This window comes from Pseudorca crassidens, chromosome 7 (assembly GCF_039906515.1).
Source record: "Pseudorca crassidens isolate mPseCra1 chromosome 7, mPseCra1.hap1, whole genome shotgun sequence".
Lineage (NCBI taxonomy): Eukaryota > Metazoa > Chordata > Mammalia > Artiodactyla > Delphinidae > Pseudorca > Pseudorca crassidens.
In genome coordinates, this window is record NC_090302.1 from 55,646,917 (window position 1) to 55,665,396 (window position 18,480).

At 38.0% G+C, this 18,480-nt stretch overlaps 1 protein-coding gene across 2 annotated transcripts; it reads right to left on the minus strand.

Moving 5' to 3' along the window:
* Nucleotides 1-1,400: 1,400 nt before the first annotated feature.
* On the minus strand, nucleotides 1,401-7,261 carry LOC137227050 (prorelaxin). Of its 2 annotated transcripts, none has more exons than XM_067742424.1 (2): nucleotides 6,912-7,261; nucleotides 1,401-1,873 (listed from the first exon to the last, which is right to left on the minus strand). In XM_067742424.1, exons 1-2 carry the CDS (start codon nucleotides 7,120-7,122, stop codon nucleotides 1,533-1,535), a joined length of 552 nt encoding a protein of 183 aa, XP_067598525.1. In that variant the 5' UTR covers nucleotides 7,123-7,261; the 3' UTR covers nucleotides 1,401-1,532. The 2 variants fall into 2 exon arrangements, with proteins under 2 accessions (XP_067598525.1, XP_067598526.1); XM_067742425.1 differs by lacking the exon at nucleotides 6,912-7,261 and adding an exon at nucleotides 6,615-6,800.
* Nucleotides 7,262-18,480: the final 11,219 nt, after the last annotated feature.

Here is an 18,480-nt window from a genome sequence, read left to right on the forward strand (position 1 = left end):
TCCAAGAATTAGATATCTTAAAGATGTTAACTGATTATCGTAGTATTTATAGTAGATGGTTAACCACAGACGGTCTTTGTAGCACTTAAAAAGTGATATCATCAGAGGTAGTGAATACAGATTCTTGGGCTAGGAGCCCTGTTTTCAGGGCTTTTGTGGAGAAGCAGATGAGGGACATGGGCCAGGGCAGGGTCTGGGGAGATGCCTCTTGTGTCTGGGGATGCCTCTTTGTCCTTTCTGGGCTGTAAGCTTCCTGGTCACTGCCCTTGTTCTCCTGTGTTGGGTTTTCCATTTCAGACAGCACTCTTCCAGGCTTTGTCCAAGGTGGCTTATGGCCTCTGAGGTTGCACAGCCTTTTATGAAGTTTTACAAGGTGGCCTTAGTTGGAGGCCTGATTATGATTAATCATGTATGGGAATTTGAAATATGGGAGTTGCTGTTTTAATTCTTTTAAATTCTATTTACAGACATATGATGGAGATTAAATTGCTATTTAAGTGTACTTTTTTCTATAAATGCTGCCTAAAAATTTAAGTGTATGTAAATCAAAGGAACTGGCTAAACACTAAGATGATAACTCTGTTAATTTACTATACTAATAAGTTTTCATATCATTTCACAGTTATTTTGTTATAGAAATGGTTTGTAAATTCTAAAATAGCAAACAAAGTATGTTTCCTTGCTAATACAGTTTTTCTATAATATATGACACGAAATTGTTTATTCTCTTTTATATGTATTATATATTCATTTTTCTCCTTAAAAAATTATAATTTACTTTTTAGTGTTTTAGACAGTAGAATTAAGGTAAGAACCCTAGTTTGAAAAATACTTGAGTTTATATGGCCTCAACTAAATTAAATTGATTTAGGGTCCAATCTGATTTTTTTGCAATTAATAGTTCAGTAAGACACAAAAAATATTTTAAAATCTACTAGAAAAGTTCAAATCTTGTGACTGCATATTCGAACTAAGAGTTAATTTCAATAAAAAAGTTTTGGTCCATTTTATGTACCTGGTGTTAGGTATTGTGTAAGTTATTTTTAAATTTTTATTTATTTTTTTGCTATTAAAATAATTCATTTGATATTAAGTTGTGAAAGAACATTTGGGCATTATGTTTGGAGGGAAAATGGTGACAGATTATAATTTATCAGATACAGATTTCAAAAATAGACTTGTCCATTCTCACTTATGCAAGACATAGCATTTTACTAAGCTATCTAGTTCTAAAATTTTCTTTGAGTTATTGTGTGTGGCTAAAGTGATAAAGATTTTATTGTCATTTTAAGTTAATAGCATTAAAAAAGCAATAACGTAATTATATCATTAATAAAAACCAAAAATATCTTCTCACATAAAAAGTATTATTATCAGAAACTACAATAATGCAAGGGACATTTTCTTACACATCAACTGAAAAACCTAAACACTAATTTCTCATATTCTAGTAATCAGTGGGGCGACAGAGGCATCGGTGAATGTGTCAGTGAGAATACATGTGAACATTAGATGAAATACACAGCTTCATCTCAGCATAATCTAGCAATATCTTTTCTGATACAACCTACTTGACAACATTTCTCACTCAGTGTCATACGGAACAGTCTCTTTTTTCGGGAATGTTTATCTAAGCCTAAGTTTTTTAATTCTGAAAGACTTTTGTCTTCTGCTTCATTTTGTCTATTAAGAATAATTTTCTTAAATTCTTCAAAGTTAAAATTTGAATCCTTTAATGCAGATTGTTGTAGCTCTCTCAGTGATGGCTGCCTCTCGGACAGTGTTGCCTTCAGCTCCTGTGGCAAATTAGGAACGAATTCCAACAGCATCTTTAAGGTTTCTGCATCTTTGGTGATGGAGGGTGGCATGATTTCTAATTTAAAAAAGACGGGGAAGAGAAAAAATATTCATGTTAAAGTACATCAGGAAAACTATAAAATTTTGCATAGACACAAAGGAAAGCATTGCCTCAATAGAATTCAACAATAAAACAGAATCAGCAAGTGTCCTGATATCTAAAAAGCTTAGTTTATTATAGTTGGGCAGGTTAAACAACATTACCAAAGTTCTGCTTTACTCGTACCCTTGTCATCTCTCCTCATGTCCCTTTAATGCTTTCACCATAGCACTTTTTTATCTTTGATACTTCTGAAGTCATCTTGATCCTCAAAAACACTCAGTTTGACCACAGATGAATTTTTATTACCTGAGTAATTTATTTCCATGACTAAGCAACTTCTGAGTTATGATAGTAATCCTTGAAAAGTATATTAATTATTTTAAACTATCAACTGTTCCATGGTGGCAAGTTACTGCTTCAGGATAAAGTTAAAAAGCAGAATTTCCAACTGCTCTGATCTAGCAGGCAGGAGATACCAGTCTCTGATGCTCCTCATACATGTATTAATAATTTCTCTTCCCTAGAGTATTTACTGCAAATCAGTAATGTTTTACTTTATGGAGAAATGGGTTAAAAGAACACTAAGCAACAAATCACTGACTATAAGAGATTTTTAATCTGTTGTGGTGTGTGTCTACTGACTACTGTGTATGGTTTTTGTTCCAATGTTGTAGATCATAAACTATGCAAGTTCTGTGTGTTCCCTAGGAAGGGAGCCTGGTCTTAAGTAGCATCCCAGGATTGGGTATACATGAAGGTTGAGACTTGGGCTGGCAACTTTCAGGGACCAGCTGACATCTTCCTTCTTTACACCCATTCAGTTCAGTTGAACATCCTTTGATAGTTTCCATGTCTCTGGCTCTGCCAGATTAGAGATATAAATAAAAAGAAAACAACTTTCCTGCCCTCAAAAAACTTCCAGGTAAATTCTATCCTAACCTTACCTATCCCCATTACACAATTTTGAGAGTTACAGCACCAAAAAAAAGTTGAAACACAGATGAAGTTTAAATTATAGTGTAAACCTGGATCACTACTTGTTGTTTTTCATGGACAGCAAAACTGTCCATTTCAGCTTATAATAAGACATTCCTCCTGAAATAGTGGAAACAATGAGGTCAAGAGATATAAGTCTAAGCATGGAAAGTGGATTCCTGGGCAACCACTGATGCTTACAGATCAGAGAAAACCATGCCCCCTCACCCAGGCAGGAATGGTCTCAGCTTGTTCACTTCCTATGAGTTCTGTAGCAAGGATCTCAGCCAACAACAAACTTCAACGATTGGAGTTTTCAGTGGAAAGAAAACAATATTCTAACATTTTATTTTTCCTCCCAATGTTTTCTCTCATTCAAGTTCCAAACTGGCAATGACAGATGAGAATTTATACCATTTTTTGGTAGTCAGAAATGTTCACATTTTCCCTCAGTAAGACATCCTAAGTTCAGTTCAATCTCTTCATAAAAACTCTCCTTGCTCTAACTTAAACCTTTTCTAATTGAAGCTTTATTGAATACAAAGAAAAGCTGATTGTAACTTTCCATATACTTGAAGTCAGTTAATGAATCAGGCAAAACATTTGTAGTTTCTATTACATTTATTCATAGGTTGTTGTTTTTGGCACTTTTTATTTTCAATTTAAAAACTTGTTATTTTGAAATACTTTTAAAGTTACAGAAAATTCACAAAAATGTGACAGAGTTCCCAGAGTTCTTTTTTTTTTTTTTTTTTGGTAAGAACATTTAACGTGAGATCTACCCTTTTAACAGAATTTTAAGTGCCCAATACACCATGATTATCTATAGGTACAGTGTTATAAATCAGATTTCTAGAACCAATTCATCTTGCATAATTGAAATTTTATACATGATAATTAGCAGCTCCCCATTTTTCCCTCCTCCCAATCCTGGTAACCACCATTTATTCTTTGCTTCTATGAGTCTGACTATTTTAGATACTTATAATAGTGGAATCAAGTAGTATTTGTCCTTCTGAGACAGGCATTTTTCACTTAGCATAATGTCCTCCAAGTTCATCCATGTTGTTGCATATTTTAGGATTTCCTTTTTTAAGGCCAAATAATACTCCATTGTATGTATATACCACCTTTTCTTTATTCATTCGTCTGTGGATGGACATTTAAGTTGTTTCCACATCTTGGCTATTGTGAATATTGCTGCAGTGATTATGGAAGTGGTAATGTCTCTTCAAGATACTGATTTCAGTTCTTTTGAATAAATACCAGAAGTGGAATTGCTGATCATATGGTAGTTCTTTTTTTTTTTTTTTGAGGAACCTCCACACTCTTTTCCATAGTGAATGCACAAATTTGCTTTCCCACCAACAGTATACTATACATGGGTTTCAATTTCTCCACATTCTTAACCATACTTTTCCTTTGTTTTTTGATAATAGCCATCCTGACAGGTGTGAAGTGATAGCTCATTGTCGTTTTGATTTCAATTTCCCTGATGATTAGTGATATACAGCATTGCTTCTTATACCTGTTGGCCATTTGTATGTCTTCTTTGGAGAAATGTCTATTCAAGTCTTTAGCCCATTTTAAAACCAGGTTATTAGTTTTTTTGCTATTGAGTTGTAGGAGTTCTTTATATATTTTGGAAATTAACTCCTTATCAGGTACATGGCTTGCAAATATTTTCTCCTATTTCATAAGTTGCCCCTTCGTTATTGAGTATGTCCTTTGCTGTGCAGAAGTTTTGTCTATTGATGTAGCCTCACTTGTCTAATTTTGCTTTTGTTGCCTGCATTGTACTCTTTATTAAGATTATTTTTTAAATTTATTTTGAAACATTTTGCAATTCACAACAACTTTAGGTTCTGGAGTCTAAAAGATAATATCCTAATCAACCTGAATTCATACAAATGCCTCCTAATCAGTATATTTTGGACTAAACTCTTACTAACATAGACTTCTTCTAATTAAAAATATCTATCTTATTTTTAAAACGGTACAATGAGTATTATTTCTGCACGCATTGTGGGAAAATAATTTAATAATGTACAAACAGATAGAAACTATCGAACAATAGAGGCATGAATCACAGATTATTGACATGTACTTCCAAAGTGATTCTTAATTAGTAATTTAAACACTTCCCTTGATCCTCACTTGCAGGCAATAGTTTGTTAGATTATTTCCAGTTAAATTATGTACTGAGCAGTGACAAAGACAGTTCTTTAAAAATATTTTAAAATCACTAGCCTTTTCTACAGAAATAGAAATTTGGCCAAATATCTAGATAGGTATAAATGTAGTCAGAAAACCATTTTTAAGCAACAATCTGGAGACAACCTAAATGTCTGCTAAGAATGGTTAAATATATATGGTAGATTTATGACGTGGAATACCAGAAAGAAATTTTAAATCATCTTTTTGGAGTCTAACAATGTGAGAAGATGCTCACAATATAATGTTAAATGAAAATGCAGGAGATACACATACCTATTGCCAAATATTAATATTGCTTTCCATTTCCTCATTTAATATAGATATTTTCATTTTATCATTAAATTCACAGATTTTTTTCAGTCTTTAATATCTAATGGTGCTTTTCATTATTGTATTTATGTATATTTTTCAGTCTTTAATATGAGCATATTATTTATTCAGAAAAAGTGAAACAATGAAGCAAATGCAATCTGCTCTTGCCTACTTTGAATCAGTGAATTCCTAAACTCTGTGGTACCCTTCTATTAATATTATACAAGAAGTATGTAAAAACTTGCATTAAATAAATCAGTCTCTGACCAACAATGTAGAAAAGTTAGGTAAAAAACTTTATAATCATATTTTAAGTCCCATAAAAGGACAGTAAATGTACTTAGTGTGCACAATGATTTTACATGAGGGTCACTTATATAGAGGATATGCATATAGCCTATAAATATAGTTGTGATTTATCATAAATTGCATGTGTTATGAAATATAAAACAATTATTCATAATTGAGCTTGCCCTCTCTGATTTTAACATGACCCATTACAGTGATTAGACTAGGCTATACCTCAGTGAAAGTTTCCATTGTTACTTAAACTTAGCTTCCAATTTATCTTTATAAATGCTTTATAACTTAACAGTGATTTTTTTTAAAAAATTCCAGATTTGATTCTGAGATCTTGCTTTTTTAAAGAAAATCCATTGCAGCTTCTAAATGCTTGAAGCATCAATCACGTTTTCTGCTTTGTTTGGCTGAAGGGCAAACTTCCCTTGACTCTTGTTCCCCTTCAGTTTCTCTTGCAGACCATCAGGCCCTTTTCTTTCTCTTTAATCCCTTCTCTCGCACATGAACTTCAAGACTCAGTTCAAAGAAGTGGGAGGCTAGGTCCTCCCCTTTGGTGAAGTTAACAAATAAAAATAAAAGAGTAAGTTTTCGATGGCATGGGCCACAGCCGAGATTGCTTTTTTTAAAAAAAAAAAACAAAGGAGGGTCGTTAAATTTAAGGCCCCCTTTTATGTTTACATTTCAGGACCCTATCATAGGTCTCTGCCCTATGCCCTTTGGTGCGCAAATACGCGTGATAACCAGCTCACACCTCACTGTTTGCCCCCTGTCATCTCAAGTTAAGATGCCCTGTCCAGTTGCCCCATCCATCAGCAAGCCTTCAGTCCTGCCCTCGGACTGATCCTCTGGCCTGAGTACGGATCCTCCGGGCTGAGTACGCCCCGCCTACTGTGGGTCTTTGAGCACTTACCTCCCTCTGTAGCTTCCTCCTTCTCCCTCCCTGCCCCGCCACCCGGACTGCCAGGAGGTGAAGGCACCAAGTGCCTCTCAGGTAAGGCCACTTGCTGTTCCCGCTGCTTTCTCTCCCTGTGGTGAAATCCCGGGTGAAATCCTGCCTAGAAAGCAAGTTACGAGGCAAAATCCCAAACTTTTAGGCACCGGCAGCTTCAGAGTCATGTGGGCAGCCCTTCCCATTGCTCGGCAGCCGGACAGCAACCAATGGGAAGTGCAGAGCGGCTGGTCGGGGGCGGGGGTTGGGTGCTCTCACCTGCGGGCGGTCCGGATCCCAGCCAAGGCTCCTCCAGGCTCAGAGCCGTTCTCCCCCAGGAGACCGAGCCACAGATCTCGACCCAGAGGCGGACTAATTCTCGGCCGCATGCCTTAATAAGGTCGTTCGTCCTCTGGCCTGAAATCTCTCTGGGAAGTTGACTCAGTAGCAGCCAGACCCCTAGCAGGTGGGACAAGAACTGGCGCGGCATCCTGGACCTGATCTCGTCCTCTGAGCGTTTTAGCCTTTCTCGAGATACTGCACCTGCTGTAGCCTACCGGCCTCCGTCAGTGTGCCAATCCTGGCCTTTAGGTTGCTTTCCCTGCCTGGCTCCACCAAGCTTTTATAGCCCTCTGGCTACCGCTTAGACCTTGAGTCAAGGGTCCAAGCTCCACCCCTTTCCCCACCCACCTGTTTGAAATACCCCCTTCCCCCACCAGCTCTGGTTTACCCTTACCAACTTTTCTCCATTTGTCCATCCTTTTGTTCGTGGCCCTTTTACAGTTGTTTAGGGTTTTTTTCCTCTCTTTTTTCTTTCCCTCTAACCATTTTGTATACTTGGGTAGGGTTAGTCAATATTTGAAGTCTTTATTATAAAGCTAGGCATGGCCACTGTGCTAAATTATATCAAGAATAAAATTGAAATCACCCATATTCTCACAACCCAGCGTGAGCCTTCAAATCTAAATAAGATTATAGTTAGGTTAATTAATATTGTGTCTGGTATATCAGTAAATAAAAATATGATGAATGAATGGTTATATCATTGACAAGAGAGGGAGAACTGATGACTTTTTATCTAAATTCTGGTGAAAACATTAAAATCCTCAATGCATCGCTTTAGGCTTGTACAGTGTCCTAAGTTTACAATGCACTTTCTCCACTGACTTTCCTTGGACTCCTCTGGAACATAGCTTGATTGTAACCAGTTACTTGAGTATTTTAATTTGAGATTGTATTCTGTGTCTCGAGAGAGACCAAAAAAGAAAAGAAAAAAAGCAATGGAATCCCACAATTCCAGAAAGAATATTTTGGAATATAATGCAGATTACAGCACAAAAATTATATGATTATTTTATTTTTGCTGTACTCTATGTTTGCTGTATTTGGTGAGGTAATTTTTAACACCTTCTAATTTAACTTTTAAAGAATTCAATATAATTTGAGCTGATATGTTCATTAAGGTTTTCTAGATGGACAGTAAACTTGTAAGTTCAAATAGGTTCATTTTTCAATAATTTATTTGCTTGTTTTCATAATGTACTCAGATTACCTCAGCTCCACCAGGTAAATCAGAGACCTGGAAGAAGTTAGGGTAGCTCTGAATTTGAGTAAAAAGTCAACAATCACTTAGTTACAAATATAACTATGGAATAGAATAGTTCTAATTTGTAGATTGCTGCTAATTTTAACAGGGTACACTCAGCACTGGTCATATGCTATGCATTGCATAATTGCTCAAAAAAATCTGACCAAAGCTGTGGAATGATCACGATAGTGCTTTTAGATGGGTTTCTGCTAAGACAAGCAATTTGGGCCAGGCTTCTCAAAACTGAGGTTTGACGGTATTTTTGTGGGTTCACAGTTATTGCAAAAAATAATCCATTTACAGGGCTGTCCTCCAAAGTAACTGCTCATTTAAAATATAAATTTCCAGGGGAGTGTAATTTTTTACCTTACTTAGGTAATCTTATAGAGTCCTCACAACTGTCCAGTGAAGTGGCCATTTTCTCATTTTACAGAGAGAGGAAGCAAGCTGAAAGTAGTCAAGTTAACTTGTGCAACCTTGTCTAGCACATGTGCCAGATGTGGGCTTGCCCTACTGTTAAGGGTAACAGGCAAATTCAGGATTCATAGCTTTTATAGACACAACTAAATGGTATTTCATATTCTTAAAACAAACGCAACAACAAAACCCAAAGAAACCTCTTTAAAGAGAAAAACCAAATGTGTGCCATGCACACACCTGGAAAGTGCTGGAGCTGGGATTCCTACCCATGTCTACTGGATTCCAAAGCCCCCTTTCTTTGATTCCACTGTATCCCTTGGATCTAGCTCCCGTTAGCATTAATCTGCATGGTGAAAGTTAATGGATAAACAGTAATGTCTTTAAAACAGCTGTTGGAGGTACAAAGCAGTAAGCAAACCTATAGTAACAGTAAGTGAAATTGCCTCAATCTCCTTTTTAGACCCTTCACCCTTAACTACCTCAAGTCTCTCTACCAAGCTCAAGCTGTAAGTGGTAGAAATGATTTTCTAATGTCTCCTGCAGGTAACAGTGTCCATGTGACACAGTTCTGGCCAGTAGGACATAAGCACACGGGTGGACGTTTCTGGCAAAGCCTTTGCTTTTCTGATCCAGGCACTAAGTCTTCTTCTGTCCCCTTCTTTTCCTATCTGAAACACGTACACTGAGCAGCTGTCTTGGAACCAAGAGGTGGGGAAAATAGGAGGTAGCAACAGGAAAAGTGTGAGGAGCCTACTGGCATCATTCAGATGCTAAACAGGGTTGGATGTTTACCCCACAGACTTCTTTGAAGCTACTCTTTTAGCATTTTCTGTTATTTACATTTCTAATTGATACATATATATAAGTGGAGGAAATATTTTATACAAGAAATAAATTAAGTTTACATTCATCAGTTTCTCATGGGAGTTTTAGGTATGCTTTAGTAGTGATTGAATTAGATATTTTGAAGATTGCAGTAATTATTTAAGTGCTTATGCTAGATGGTTTACCACAGATTATTTTTGTACCACTTAAAAACCCGTCATATAATAAGAAGCAGTGAATGCAGATTCTGGGACCAGGAACACTGCCTCCAGGGATTTTGTGGAGGAGGGGATGAGAGACATAGGTCGGGGCAGGGTTTGGGGAGCTGGTTTTTGTCTGTGGGGCTGCATCTTTGTCCTGCCCAGGGTATAAGTTTCCTGGGCACTGCCATTGTTCTTCTGGGTTAGAATCTCCATTTCCAATAAACTTTGTCCTGGGTGGCAGACACCCTCTGAGGTTCTATAGTCCTTTACTGAATTCCCTTGCTCGTGGCCTTCTATCTGCATTACCTTCCAGCCTCCACTATATCCAGTTGGTGTTGGCCAGTGGTTCTCAGAGAAACTCACTTTTTAAAAGATATGAGACTCTGCTCTTTTATATTTCACCACTAATATCTTTCTACAAGCTTTATGTCTTATAATAAATTTTCATTGTTTTCTCTGATCTGTCAATAGCAGATAACCCCACTCAATCCCCATGGTAATCAGGACTGCACTGGATCTATTTTTGCTTGTATATTTCTTCTGTCATTTAACTGGGATTTGGGGAAGGAGGAGAGGTAAACCTTTGTAATTTTTCGAGCATCCTGGTCAGAAGTCATTGCTGACTCTATATCTCATAGAGATAAGATGTTTTGTGCTTTCACTTCAGGTTATCATGCTGCTTTATCAAGAAGACTGAAACAAAAAGTAAAGGGAAATTGAGGTCTTCAAAAAGTCCTCTGGTCATCAAACCTTTGGAAATCTCTTGGTTAAGAGATTAGAAAAAATAAATAACTTCATTTTTTTCTTTCTTCTTATTTCTACACAAATAATAATACATGTGCTAAGGGAATGTTCAGAAAGAATCATGCCACCTGATAGAAACTCCTTGTGAGTAGGGATCTTAGTTCTGTTCACTGATGATACATGCTTGTCATGTGGTAGGCACTCAATAATAGGTCTGCAAATATGCTAGTTTTTAAAATCAACATAAATGTTAATATACTGAGTCTAAAATTAAGGCCTAATATTATATGTTGCCTTAATATCTGGTGAAACTAGGAGGGACTTAAATGGCTTAACCACAAGTTCCCCTCCCTATTCTGCTCCCACAGATGGAGTCCACTAGTCCCTCCTCAGCAAGAGGACCAGGCACAATTCCTGCTTATCTCTGAGTAATGGGTTTCATTTCCCTGCTAGCCAATGGAATTATTCAAAGCCAATTACATTTTCTCACAGTAACCAGGGTTACCTCTCTCTCTTGATACTACAAGGCCTGCCTCCCACAGCCCCTGGTTGTTCATTCTGTTCTGAATACAGCTCCCATGTCACCTTGTGTGGCATGCAGTGTCTTCCTACCCTGGGCTGCGAGTATATGACTAATAAACTGCTGCCCATCTCATCTCTCCAGTGTCAGGTGTTGAATGTTGTATGTGGCCATCCTATAACTCTGGGGTGGAATTCCCTCCTTACCAACTGGATAAAAAGGAGGCAATTAAAACAATGGCATCATGAACAAGATGGCCAGTCATCACCAAGGACACTTGTTCAGCTTTAATGAACTTCTCTTGGCTAACTAATTGGTTCCATGTTATGGCAAAGGCCACCTGAGACAGAACTACCAGTTGCTGTAGTCCTATGCTTTGGGTATACTTTTTGTCTTTGTCGGTATTGCCAACTCTTTCGACCCTAAAATACTCTCATTCCCAAGACAAGAATTGTCATTAATTTACTGTACCACAGCTTGATATGTTGTTGGGTTTGGCCCATTTTTAGCAGGTGGTCTCCGAGGCTCCTACCTGTTAAGGTGGGGACAGCTAACCTTAACTGATTGGCTCTTGAGTTCCAATTTTCAAGGATCCAGCTAGAATGATCTGGTCACTGCATCTAGCCTGGTGATCGTAACTGGCAGCTTGGGGGCAGCCATATGGATATTGTTTGTGATTTTGCTCCTCTGAGACAGGCTCAGGGATGGACCTCTGTGAGGTTTGTGAAAAGGAAGGACACCACCATCCCCGGGAGAATTAAGCATGGCACCCCAGTTGCTTAAGAAGAATTGTTGCTCAGGCAAAGGTAGTGCCTGTCTCCTGTGCTGCTGCTTCCCTTGCTTCTGTCATATGTACTCTTTTGACCCCCAAGTGTATCAAGGTGTAAAGCCATAGAGGCCTGTGGCCAGGGGCTGAGGAGAAAAGAAAAGCAGGGGAGCATTTGGTACCAGCCCCTCCCAAAACACCAGAGGATGTAACTCAACTGCTCTCCTATTGCAAAATCCCTGTCCAGTGTACCTCAGCTTTGCTCAGTGTTGCTGATTACCAGGATGCCAAAGGGCTAATCTGACAATCCCAGAGCTTGATGGCCCTCAAACAGGCCATAGACAAAATTACTTTCTTGGATGTGGACCCTGACTCCTGGGAGATTGACTGGTATTCCCTGGAGGAAGAGGTGGCCACCCACAAGGCTTACTGCTCAGTTCCTGAACTTTTCCCACAATCACCCAGAAGATCTGCAATCTGGGTGATTGGATGGAGACAGAAACTGAAAGCCATGACTTTTTGTAGCTAGAAATACAAAATGTTCTGAGGGAAATTGAACAGAGAGAGAGAGAGAGAAGCCAACAGGTTTGGTGCTGTAGTTCACATACCTAATAGCAGACAGCGCAGCAGGACCCTTAAATACCTCTTCTGTTGCTGCTGCCGCCTATGCTTCTGTGACAACAAACATCCTGAGCCTCAGGGTTATAGGGAAAAATATCCATAGCATCCCTGTGGCACAGCAAAGGAGTTAATTCAAACCTGACTTAAGCCTGGGATCTTTAAACCCTAAAAAGCAACCGCTGCCATGGAAGTGGCCCCTAAGCCTGATGATTTGAGACTCTGGAGGAAGAAATTTATAAATAAGTGCAGGGTAGAGAGCACCCCCTCCCCGAAAAAAAACTGTATCTAGTGACCAACCAAAAAAAGGGAGAGGGAGAAAGAAAAAAATGGAGACAGGGAGAGAGGGAGGAAGGAAGAAAGGAAGGAAGGGAGGAAGGAAGGAGGGAGGGCAGGAACCTAGGTATAGGGGAAGGAAAAAAAGAAAAGAAAAAGAAAATAGAAGCAAAGATCCATAATTTGACCTAATTAGAAATCCAAATTTACTCAAATAATGTGTATAGCAAAGATATACAGGTGTGCTGGTTGGCTCTTGAACCTCTTACAACATCTGCTGAAATGCAACTGTTGGCAAACTTTCATGGACTTAATCAATACTGGATCTCAAATTACAGTTATACCTGGGGATCCCACTAAATATTAACATGGCACCGCCTATGATCATAAGGGAGTTACTACATATAAAATAGAGAACCAATAGGTATGACTTGACCATTGGAACTAATGTTTTGCCTAAATTCCCCATTGCACCCATTGGCCTAAAATAGACCATAGTAAGCATAGATGCTCTGACCTAATGAGTGATAAATTAAAATTAAGTCTTTGGCACTTACAAATTGGCCTTCACAAAATGGGACCCCACTGACCACCTCCCTCCCCAATTAAAATAGCTAATATGGCCCAATGTAAATTAAAACAGGGCCTTCAAGAATTGAAGCTTATAAGATCTAATGAGGGAAGGGGTGATTATCCCCCCTGCTTCTCCATTTAATAGCCCAATTTGGCCTGTTCTTAAACCCAGAATGAATGAATGAACGCACCTCATGGTAAATTATCGCAACCTTAATGTAGTACCATCCATTAAGGCCCCAATAGCCAGTACCCAATATTTTTGAAATTACTAATTCCATCTAATCAGCAACTGGTAAATATTTCACTATTATAGATTTAGCTAATATGTCTTATTCAGTGTTTATTTCAACAGCCTTTCAGCTGTAGTTTGCCTTCACCTCTGAAGGGATACAATGCATATTTACCTATGAGGTACCTCAGCAGCCTTGCTATCATACACAATCTTTGCAGGCAAAATCTTAACATCTCCTTCCTCCAAGAGCACAGGTATGACATCACCTTGATGACATTCTCCTCTGAGGAGACTTATTTGACATACTCATTAAGAACATAACAAATACAAAGGAGATCATGAAAGGGATGGGCTGTTGCTGCACACATAATGCAAGGCCCTTCCACCTCTTTTAAGTCCCTGAAAATTATTTAGTAAACGGAGGGCTTCTCCACCCCTGACACTGTCAAGAAACAGCTGTTGACATTCTTAGCACCCACAGTGTTGATACAAATCCATCATGTTTTAGTCCTTGTTGGGTTATGGAGTAAACGTATTCCTTATTTACAACTTTTACTTAATCACACTGATACTGTAACTTACAAATCATCCCACCTGGAATGGGCCACCCTCCATAAAATGTCTCCAGAATCGGTCCAATTTGAAATCAAAGGGTACTCCAGTTAGTGCCTTACAAGATGCCTTCACTGTACAGGCTTTAATAACCTCCTTTTGTGCCTTCTGGAGTCTCTGGAGTCTCTGGACCACCTATGTTGGTAAATTGCCCATGGGCTTCTGATGCAATACTATACACCATTAGAACAACAGTTGCTGGCCACATATTTTCCTCTCCTGGAAACAGAGGTTCTTAGAGCCCCTGGTCCTGTGACCCTCCATACCCAGCTGCCCATTATGTCTTGGGTCATGGAAGCAGCACCCCCACAAGCTGTAGAATGTCGCCATATCTGGACCTGAAGAAAGAGATGGCCTTCCGTGTCCTCAAACCCTTGCAAGATGGCATGATGCTGGAGGAGGGCACCCCTCTCCCAGACCCCTTGGGTACCTGGGGAGTCCTTTGGGATCAACTGAGTGAACAACAATGGAGTTAGTATACTTTATGGATGATATGATCTCCGTATATGTGCTGAAGCAACATTCAGTGGAATCCCTTAACTTGGATTTCCCTCATAAAGGGAATCCAACAATCAGCACAGTTGGCCAAACTTCAGGTAGTCATCTTAGCACTGGATGCCTTGGCCAATAAATGGCTCCATCTGCACATTTTTACAGGCTATTCAGCAATTGTGTGAGAGTTGCCCCAGGACACTACTTATCCCCATCCCCCTACTTATCCCCATTCCCCATAATCTAGAATTTTTTCTTGAATAGGATGACTGATCATTCAGATTAGCCAATGGTCCGTGGCTCCCACTCCCAACCTGGGCCCTTACCTCACCCCAAAGTTTCACCAACATTGTAGCACATTAGGATCACCTGGGGAGCTTTAAGAACCCCACCCCCACCCCCACTAGTGCTTATGTTGCATGCCAAAACAATTAAACAGGATAGCCTGGTGTGGGAACCAGGCATCAGCACTTTTAAAGATCCCTAGTTAAAAAAAAAAAAAAAGATCCCTAGTTGTCTACAGTGCACCAAATAATTGGTAAACTACCACGTAGCCACTGGCCAAAGACTCTGGTGAATGATTTTGGGAATAATTTCATTGAATTTGTTACTTAATGAAATCCTAAAGAAATTAATAGAGTTAAAATTCCTAAATACAGCAGTCTTCAGCATAAATGGGTTATGCAGTACTTTAAATGTGTTATAAAGAGCTAATGTCAGTAATACAAGGATATGCTAATTAATATGGTGAAAAACAAAAACAAATGTGTATGTATGGAAAGGGAAATATATTTTGTAACTAGAACTTCTAAGGTTCTAGCCAGTGTTTTATAGAAACACATTAATTACTCTACTTCAATCTTACAGCAGTGGAATACATGAAAATTTAGTATGAAAATGTTTACTCATGAATATAGAACCTGAACAATCATACTTCATTCCTTCCTCCTTGACTTTCAACATTAACGTTTTATTATGCAGGGGCGTCAAATGTCATTTATAATTTGCATATATTTGAAGACAAGTTATATTTACTTGTACCTGGCTCAACATACCAACCTTGAAAGATCTCAGAATAATCCTTATTAATTGTTCTCAAACAATTCTCAAGCACTTATTAGCATGCCAGAGATGACATTTTAAGGCTTTAGAAAAACATACAATTCTGTTGCTATTCAAAAAGTATTATTTTCATAGCTGCATTTGAACAGAATTGTAAGTTGTGAATTGCCCTTCTTATAAATGAAGTTTAATTCTACTTTTTATATTGACATTGAGTGATAGGTGTGATTGGCTATATATGTAATTTTTTAAGTGAGGGGGCTACCCAAAAACATTTGACAAAAGAAAATCATTCTGAACTAAGCTGACCAGTGGAGAAGAAAATTGATTAAGAATCTAGGGAAAGTTGTATGCATTTATATGATTATGAACTCTCTTCATCTATGATTCAGTGGTTTCTAACAAGTGATTTATTAATTTTTGATGAGGGTGATCTTCCTACTGTTTGCTGTGTGTGCATAATATCTGCTCATTTCATCACAATGAATGGAGATACCTTCTTCTTACTTCTAGGGTTTGAGTCTATTGGTCTGAAAAACCAGCTGTTTTAAATGCCTAGGACTGCTTCCCTAAAAGACACTATTTTCTCTGAACACCCCATTTTCCTGTTTTCAGGGTTTTTTTCGTCCACAGGGCCAGATACCTCACATTCTGGATTTTCCAAGACAGCTGTGATTTCAGTTTTATTCTTTTCTGTAAATATCATTTGTTTAGTGCACATCTAAATGTTAGTTGAATTTATACCTTTTTTGTGGTTTCATCTAGATGTGTCAGTCAAATACGGTCCCCTGTCACATCACTCACTGTAGTTTTAATGATCAAATATGTTCACTGTTTCCATAGCATAGTCATTTTCTGAGAAATAAGGTATACAGTCAACTGCTTAACAGAGAAGGGTTTGCAGTCAGCTATCAGTTTCTCCTGTGTAAAGTAGAACTCATCAAGTTGTAGGGTGGAGTGAAAATAGCAATAGACATGGAATATGTCTATTTTGGAGAATGTCAATAAACATAGCACAATACTAGGAAATATTGAGTTCTTATCATCTGCCAAACACTATGCATTATTTCATTTTTATCCCTCTCAGCAGCCCTCTGACCTGAGTAATATTTGTATCATCAAACTACAAATGAGGTGATAGAGGAACACAGATTCAGTCACATGTTCAGGTCTTGTGAGCTGAGAGAGGGGTGAGGGTTCAAACAGACTGTCTGCCTGCAGAGCTTGGGCTCTTAACACTTGGCTGTCAGTTGCAGTTTCCTGAGAAATTTTACAAACATGATTTAATTTTGCCCACACAACAATCATGTTACATGGGTATTTGGTCCATTTTACAGGTAAAATTCAGAGTTGCTTTGCCAGAGATCACACAATTAGTAAGAGTGTATGGTAGGACTCAAGCAAAGACTTCAGACATCAAGTTCAATGACTTTTCTGACACACCAAAGTGTCATCTCCCCTTAGTGCCTACTTGGCAGTCAACACAGCAATGACATGTTGATTCGATTTTGAAAATTAACTATAGTTTGGATTTTTATAATTAACATACACACCTATATAACACACATCTTCATCCTTTGAAGCTGAAGGATGTTTCCTAACCCTTTAATTCCTTCACCCACTTAAAGCAAATCAACAAGTTTAAAATACCAGTTATAAAACTCTGCCCTACTTAAGATCCCAGTGGAGGGACATGGGCTCTTCCTGTTTACCCTCTGAAAATTTGGAGCTTGAGAAATGAATTAATAAAGAGAATAGATCATAAAGAAAAATGCCTATAATATTAAAATCATAGCAAGAATATTTTAATTTAGTATATAGCAAAGTACCAGTCAAATGTTGGTACATTGCACATATGAGACGTGAACATTGCCAAAACAATTTAAAGTACAATCTTTTCGTCCAAAATGATTTTGAGGTTAGAACCTTTCATATGACTCCAAGCTAAGTAAATAAATGAGGATCTGAAGCACCAGTGAAATAGTTTTTAAATTAAATAATTTGTTTCAGAAAGTGTTGACAACTTGAGTTTGACAGATAAACTTTCTCCCTGGAATATATTTTTAAAATCCAATTCCTTTTTGTTGCTCAGTTTTTGCTTTCAGCCACCTTTTAATATGGTTACTTAAAAACCTGTGAAATAGGAAGTCTTAGAACTTGAAGAGGAGATAATAGTGGAAATTAACATAAGCTGAGTACCTTTTAAATTAGCATTTTATATTGCTACCATCAATAGCAATCTTTCAATAATCATCTGTTAATTTTGTGTAGCTGGGAAGCTAAAAAGCAATGGTTGTTCATCACTTTCGGGGAAAAAGATACATTTTGAACAAAAATAGAAGGGAGTCTAAATGATTAAAGTATAAATTCAAAGCAGTGGTTCTCACCTAGGGATGATTTGGAGACATCTTTGATTATCCAACTGGGATAGAGGGGGGTTGCTATTGACATCTTGTGGATAGAGCCCAGGAATGGTGCTAAACATCCTACAATGCACAAGACAGCACCCCCCCACCCCCGCCAAAGAATTATCTGACCCCAAATGTGCTGAGGTTGAAAAATCCTGGATTAAAGGAACAGAATAGTTTCATTTACACTATTAAAATTTTACACTGATATACACTATTAGAATTATTCAAGTAATTACAAATGCTGAAATGGTGATGCATTTAATAAGTAAATTTATGAGGCTAATGATTGGGCATTTAATAAGTAAATTTATGAGGCTAATGAGTTCTAAAATATGTTGCTTTAAGGCTAGTGTTTAGACTTCAGTTCTCAATTAATTGCCAGAGTACTGGATATTCAAATATTTCAGGGGCAGCACGCTTCCTGAGAGTATTTGCATCCCATACAGAATCTGGTCAATGGCTCAAGACTCAGTCCTCTTTTGTTGAGGAGGGGGTTCCTTGGT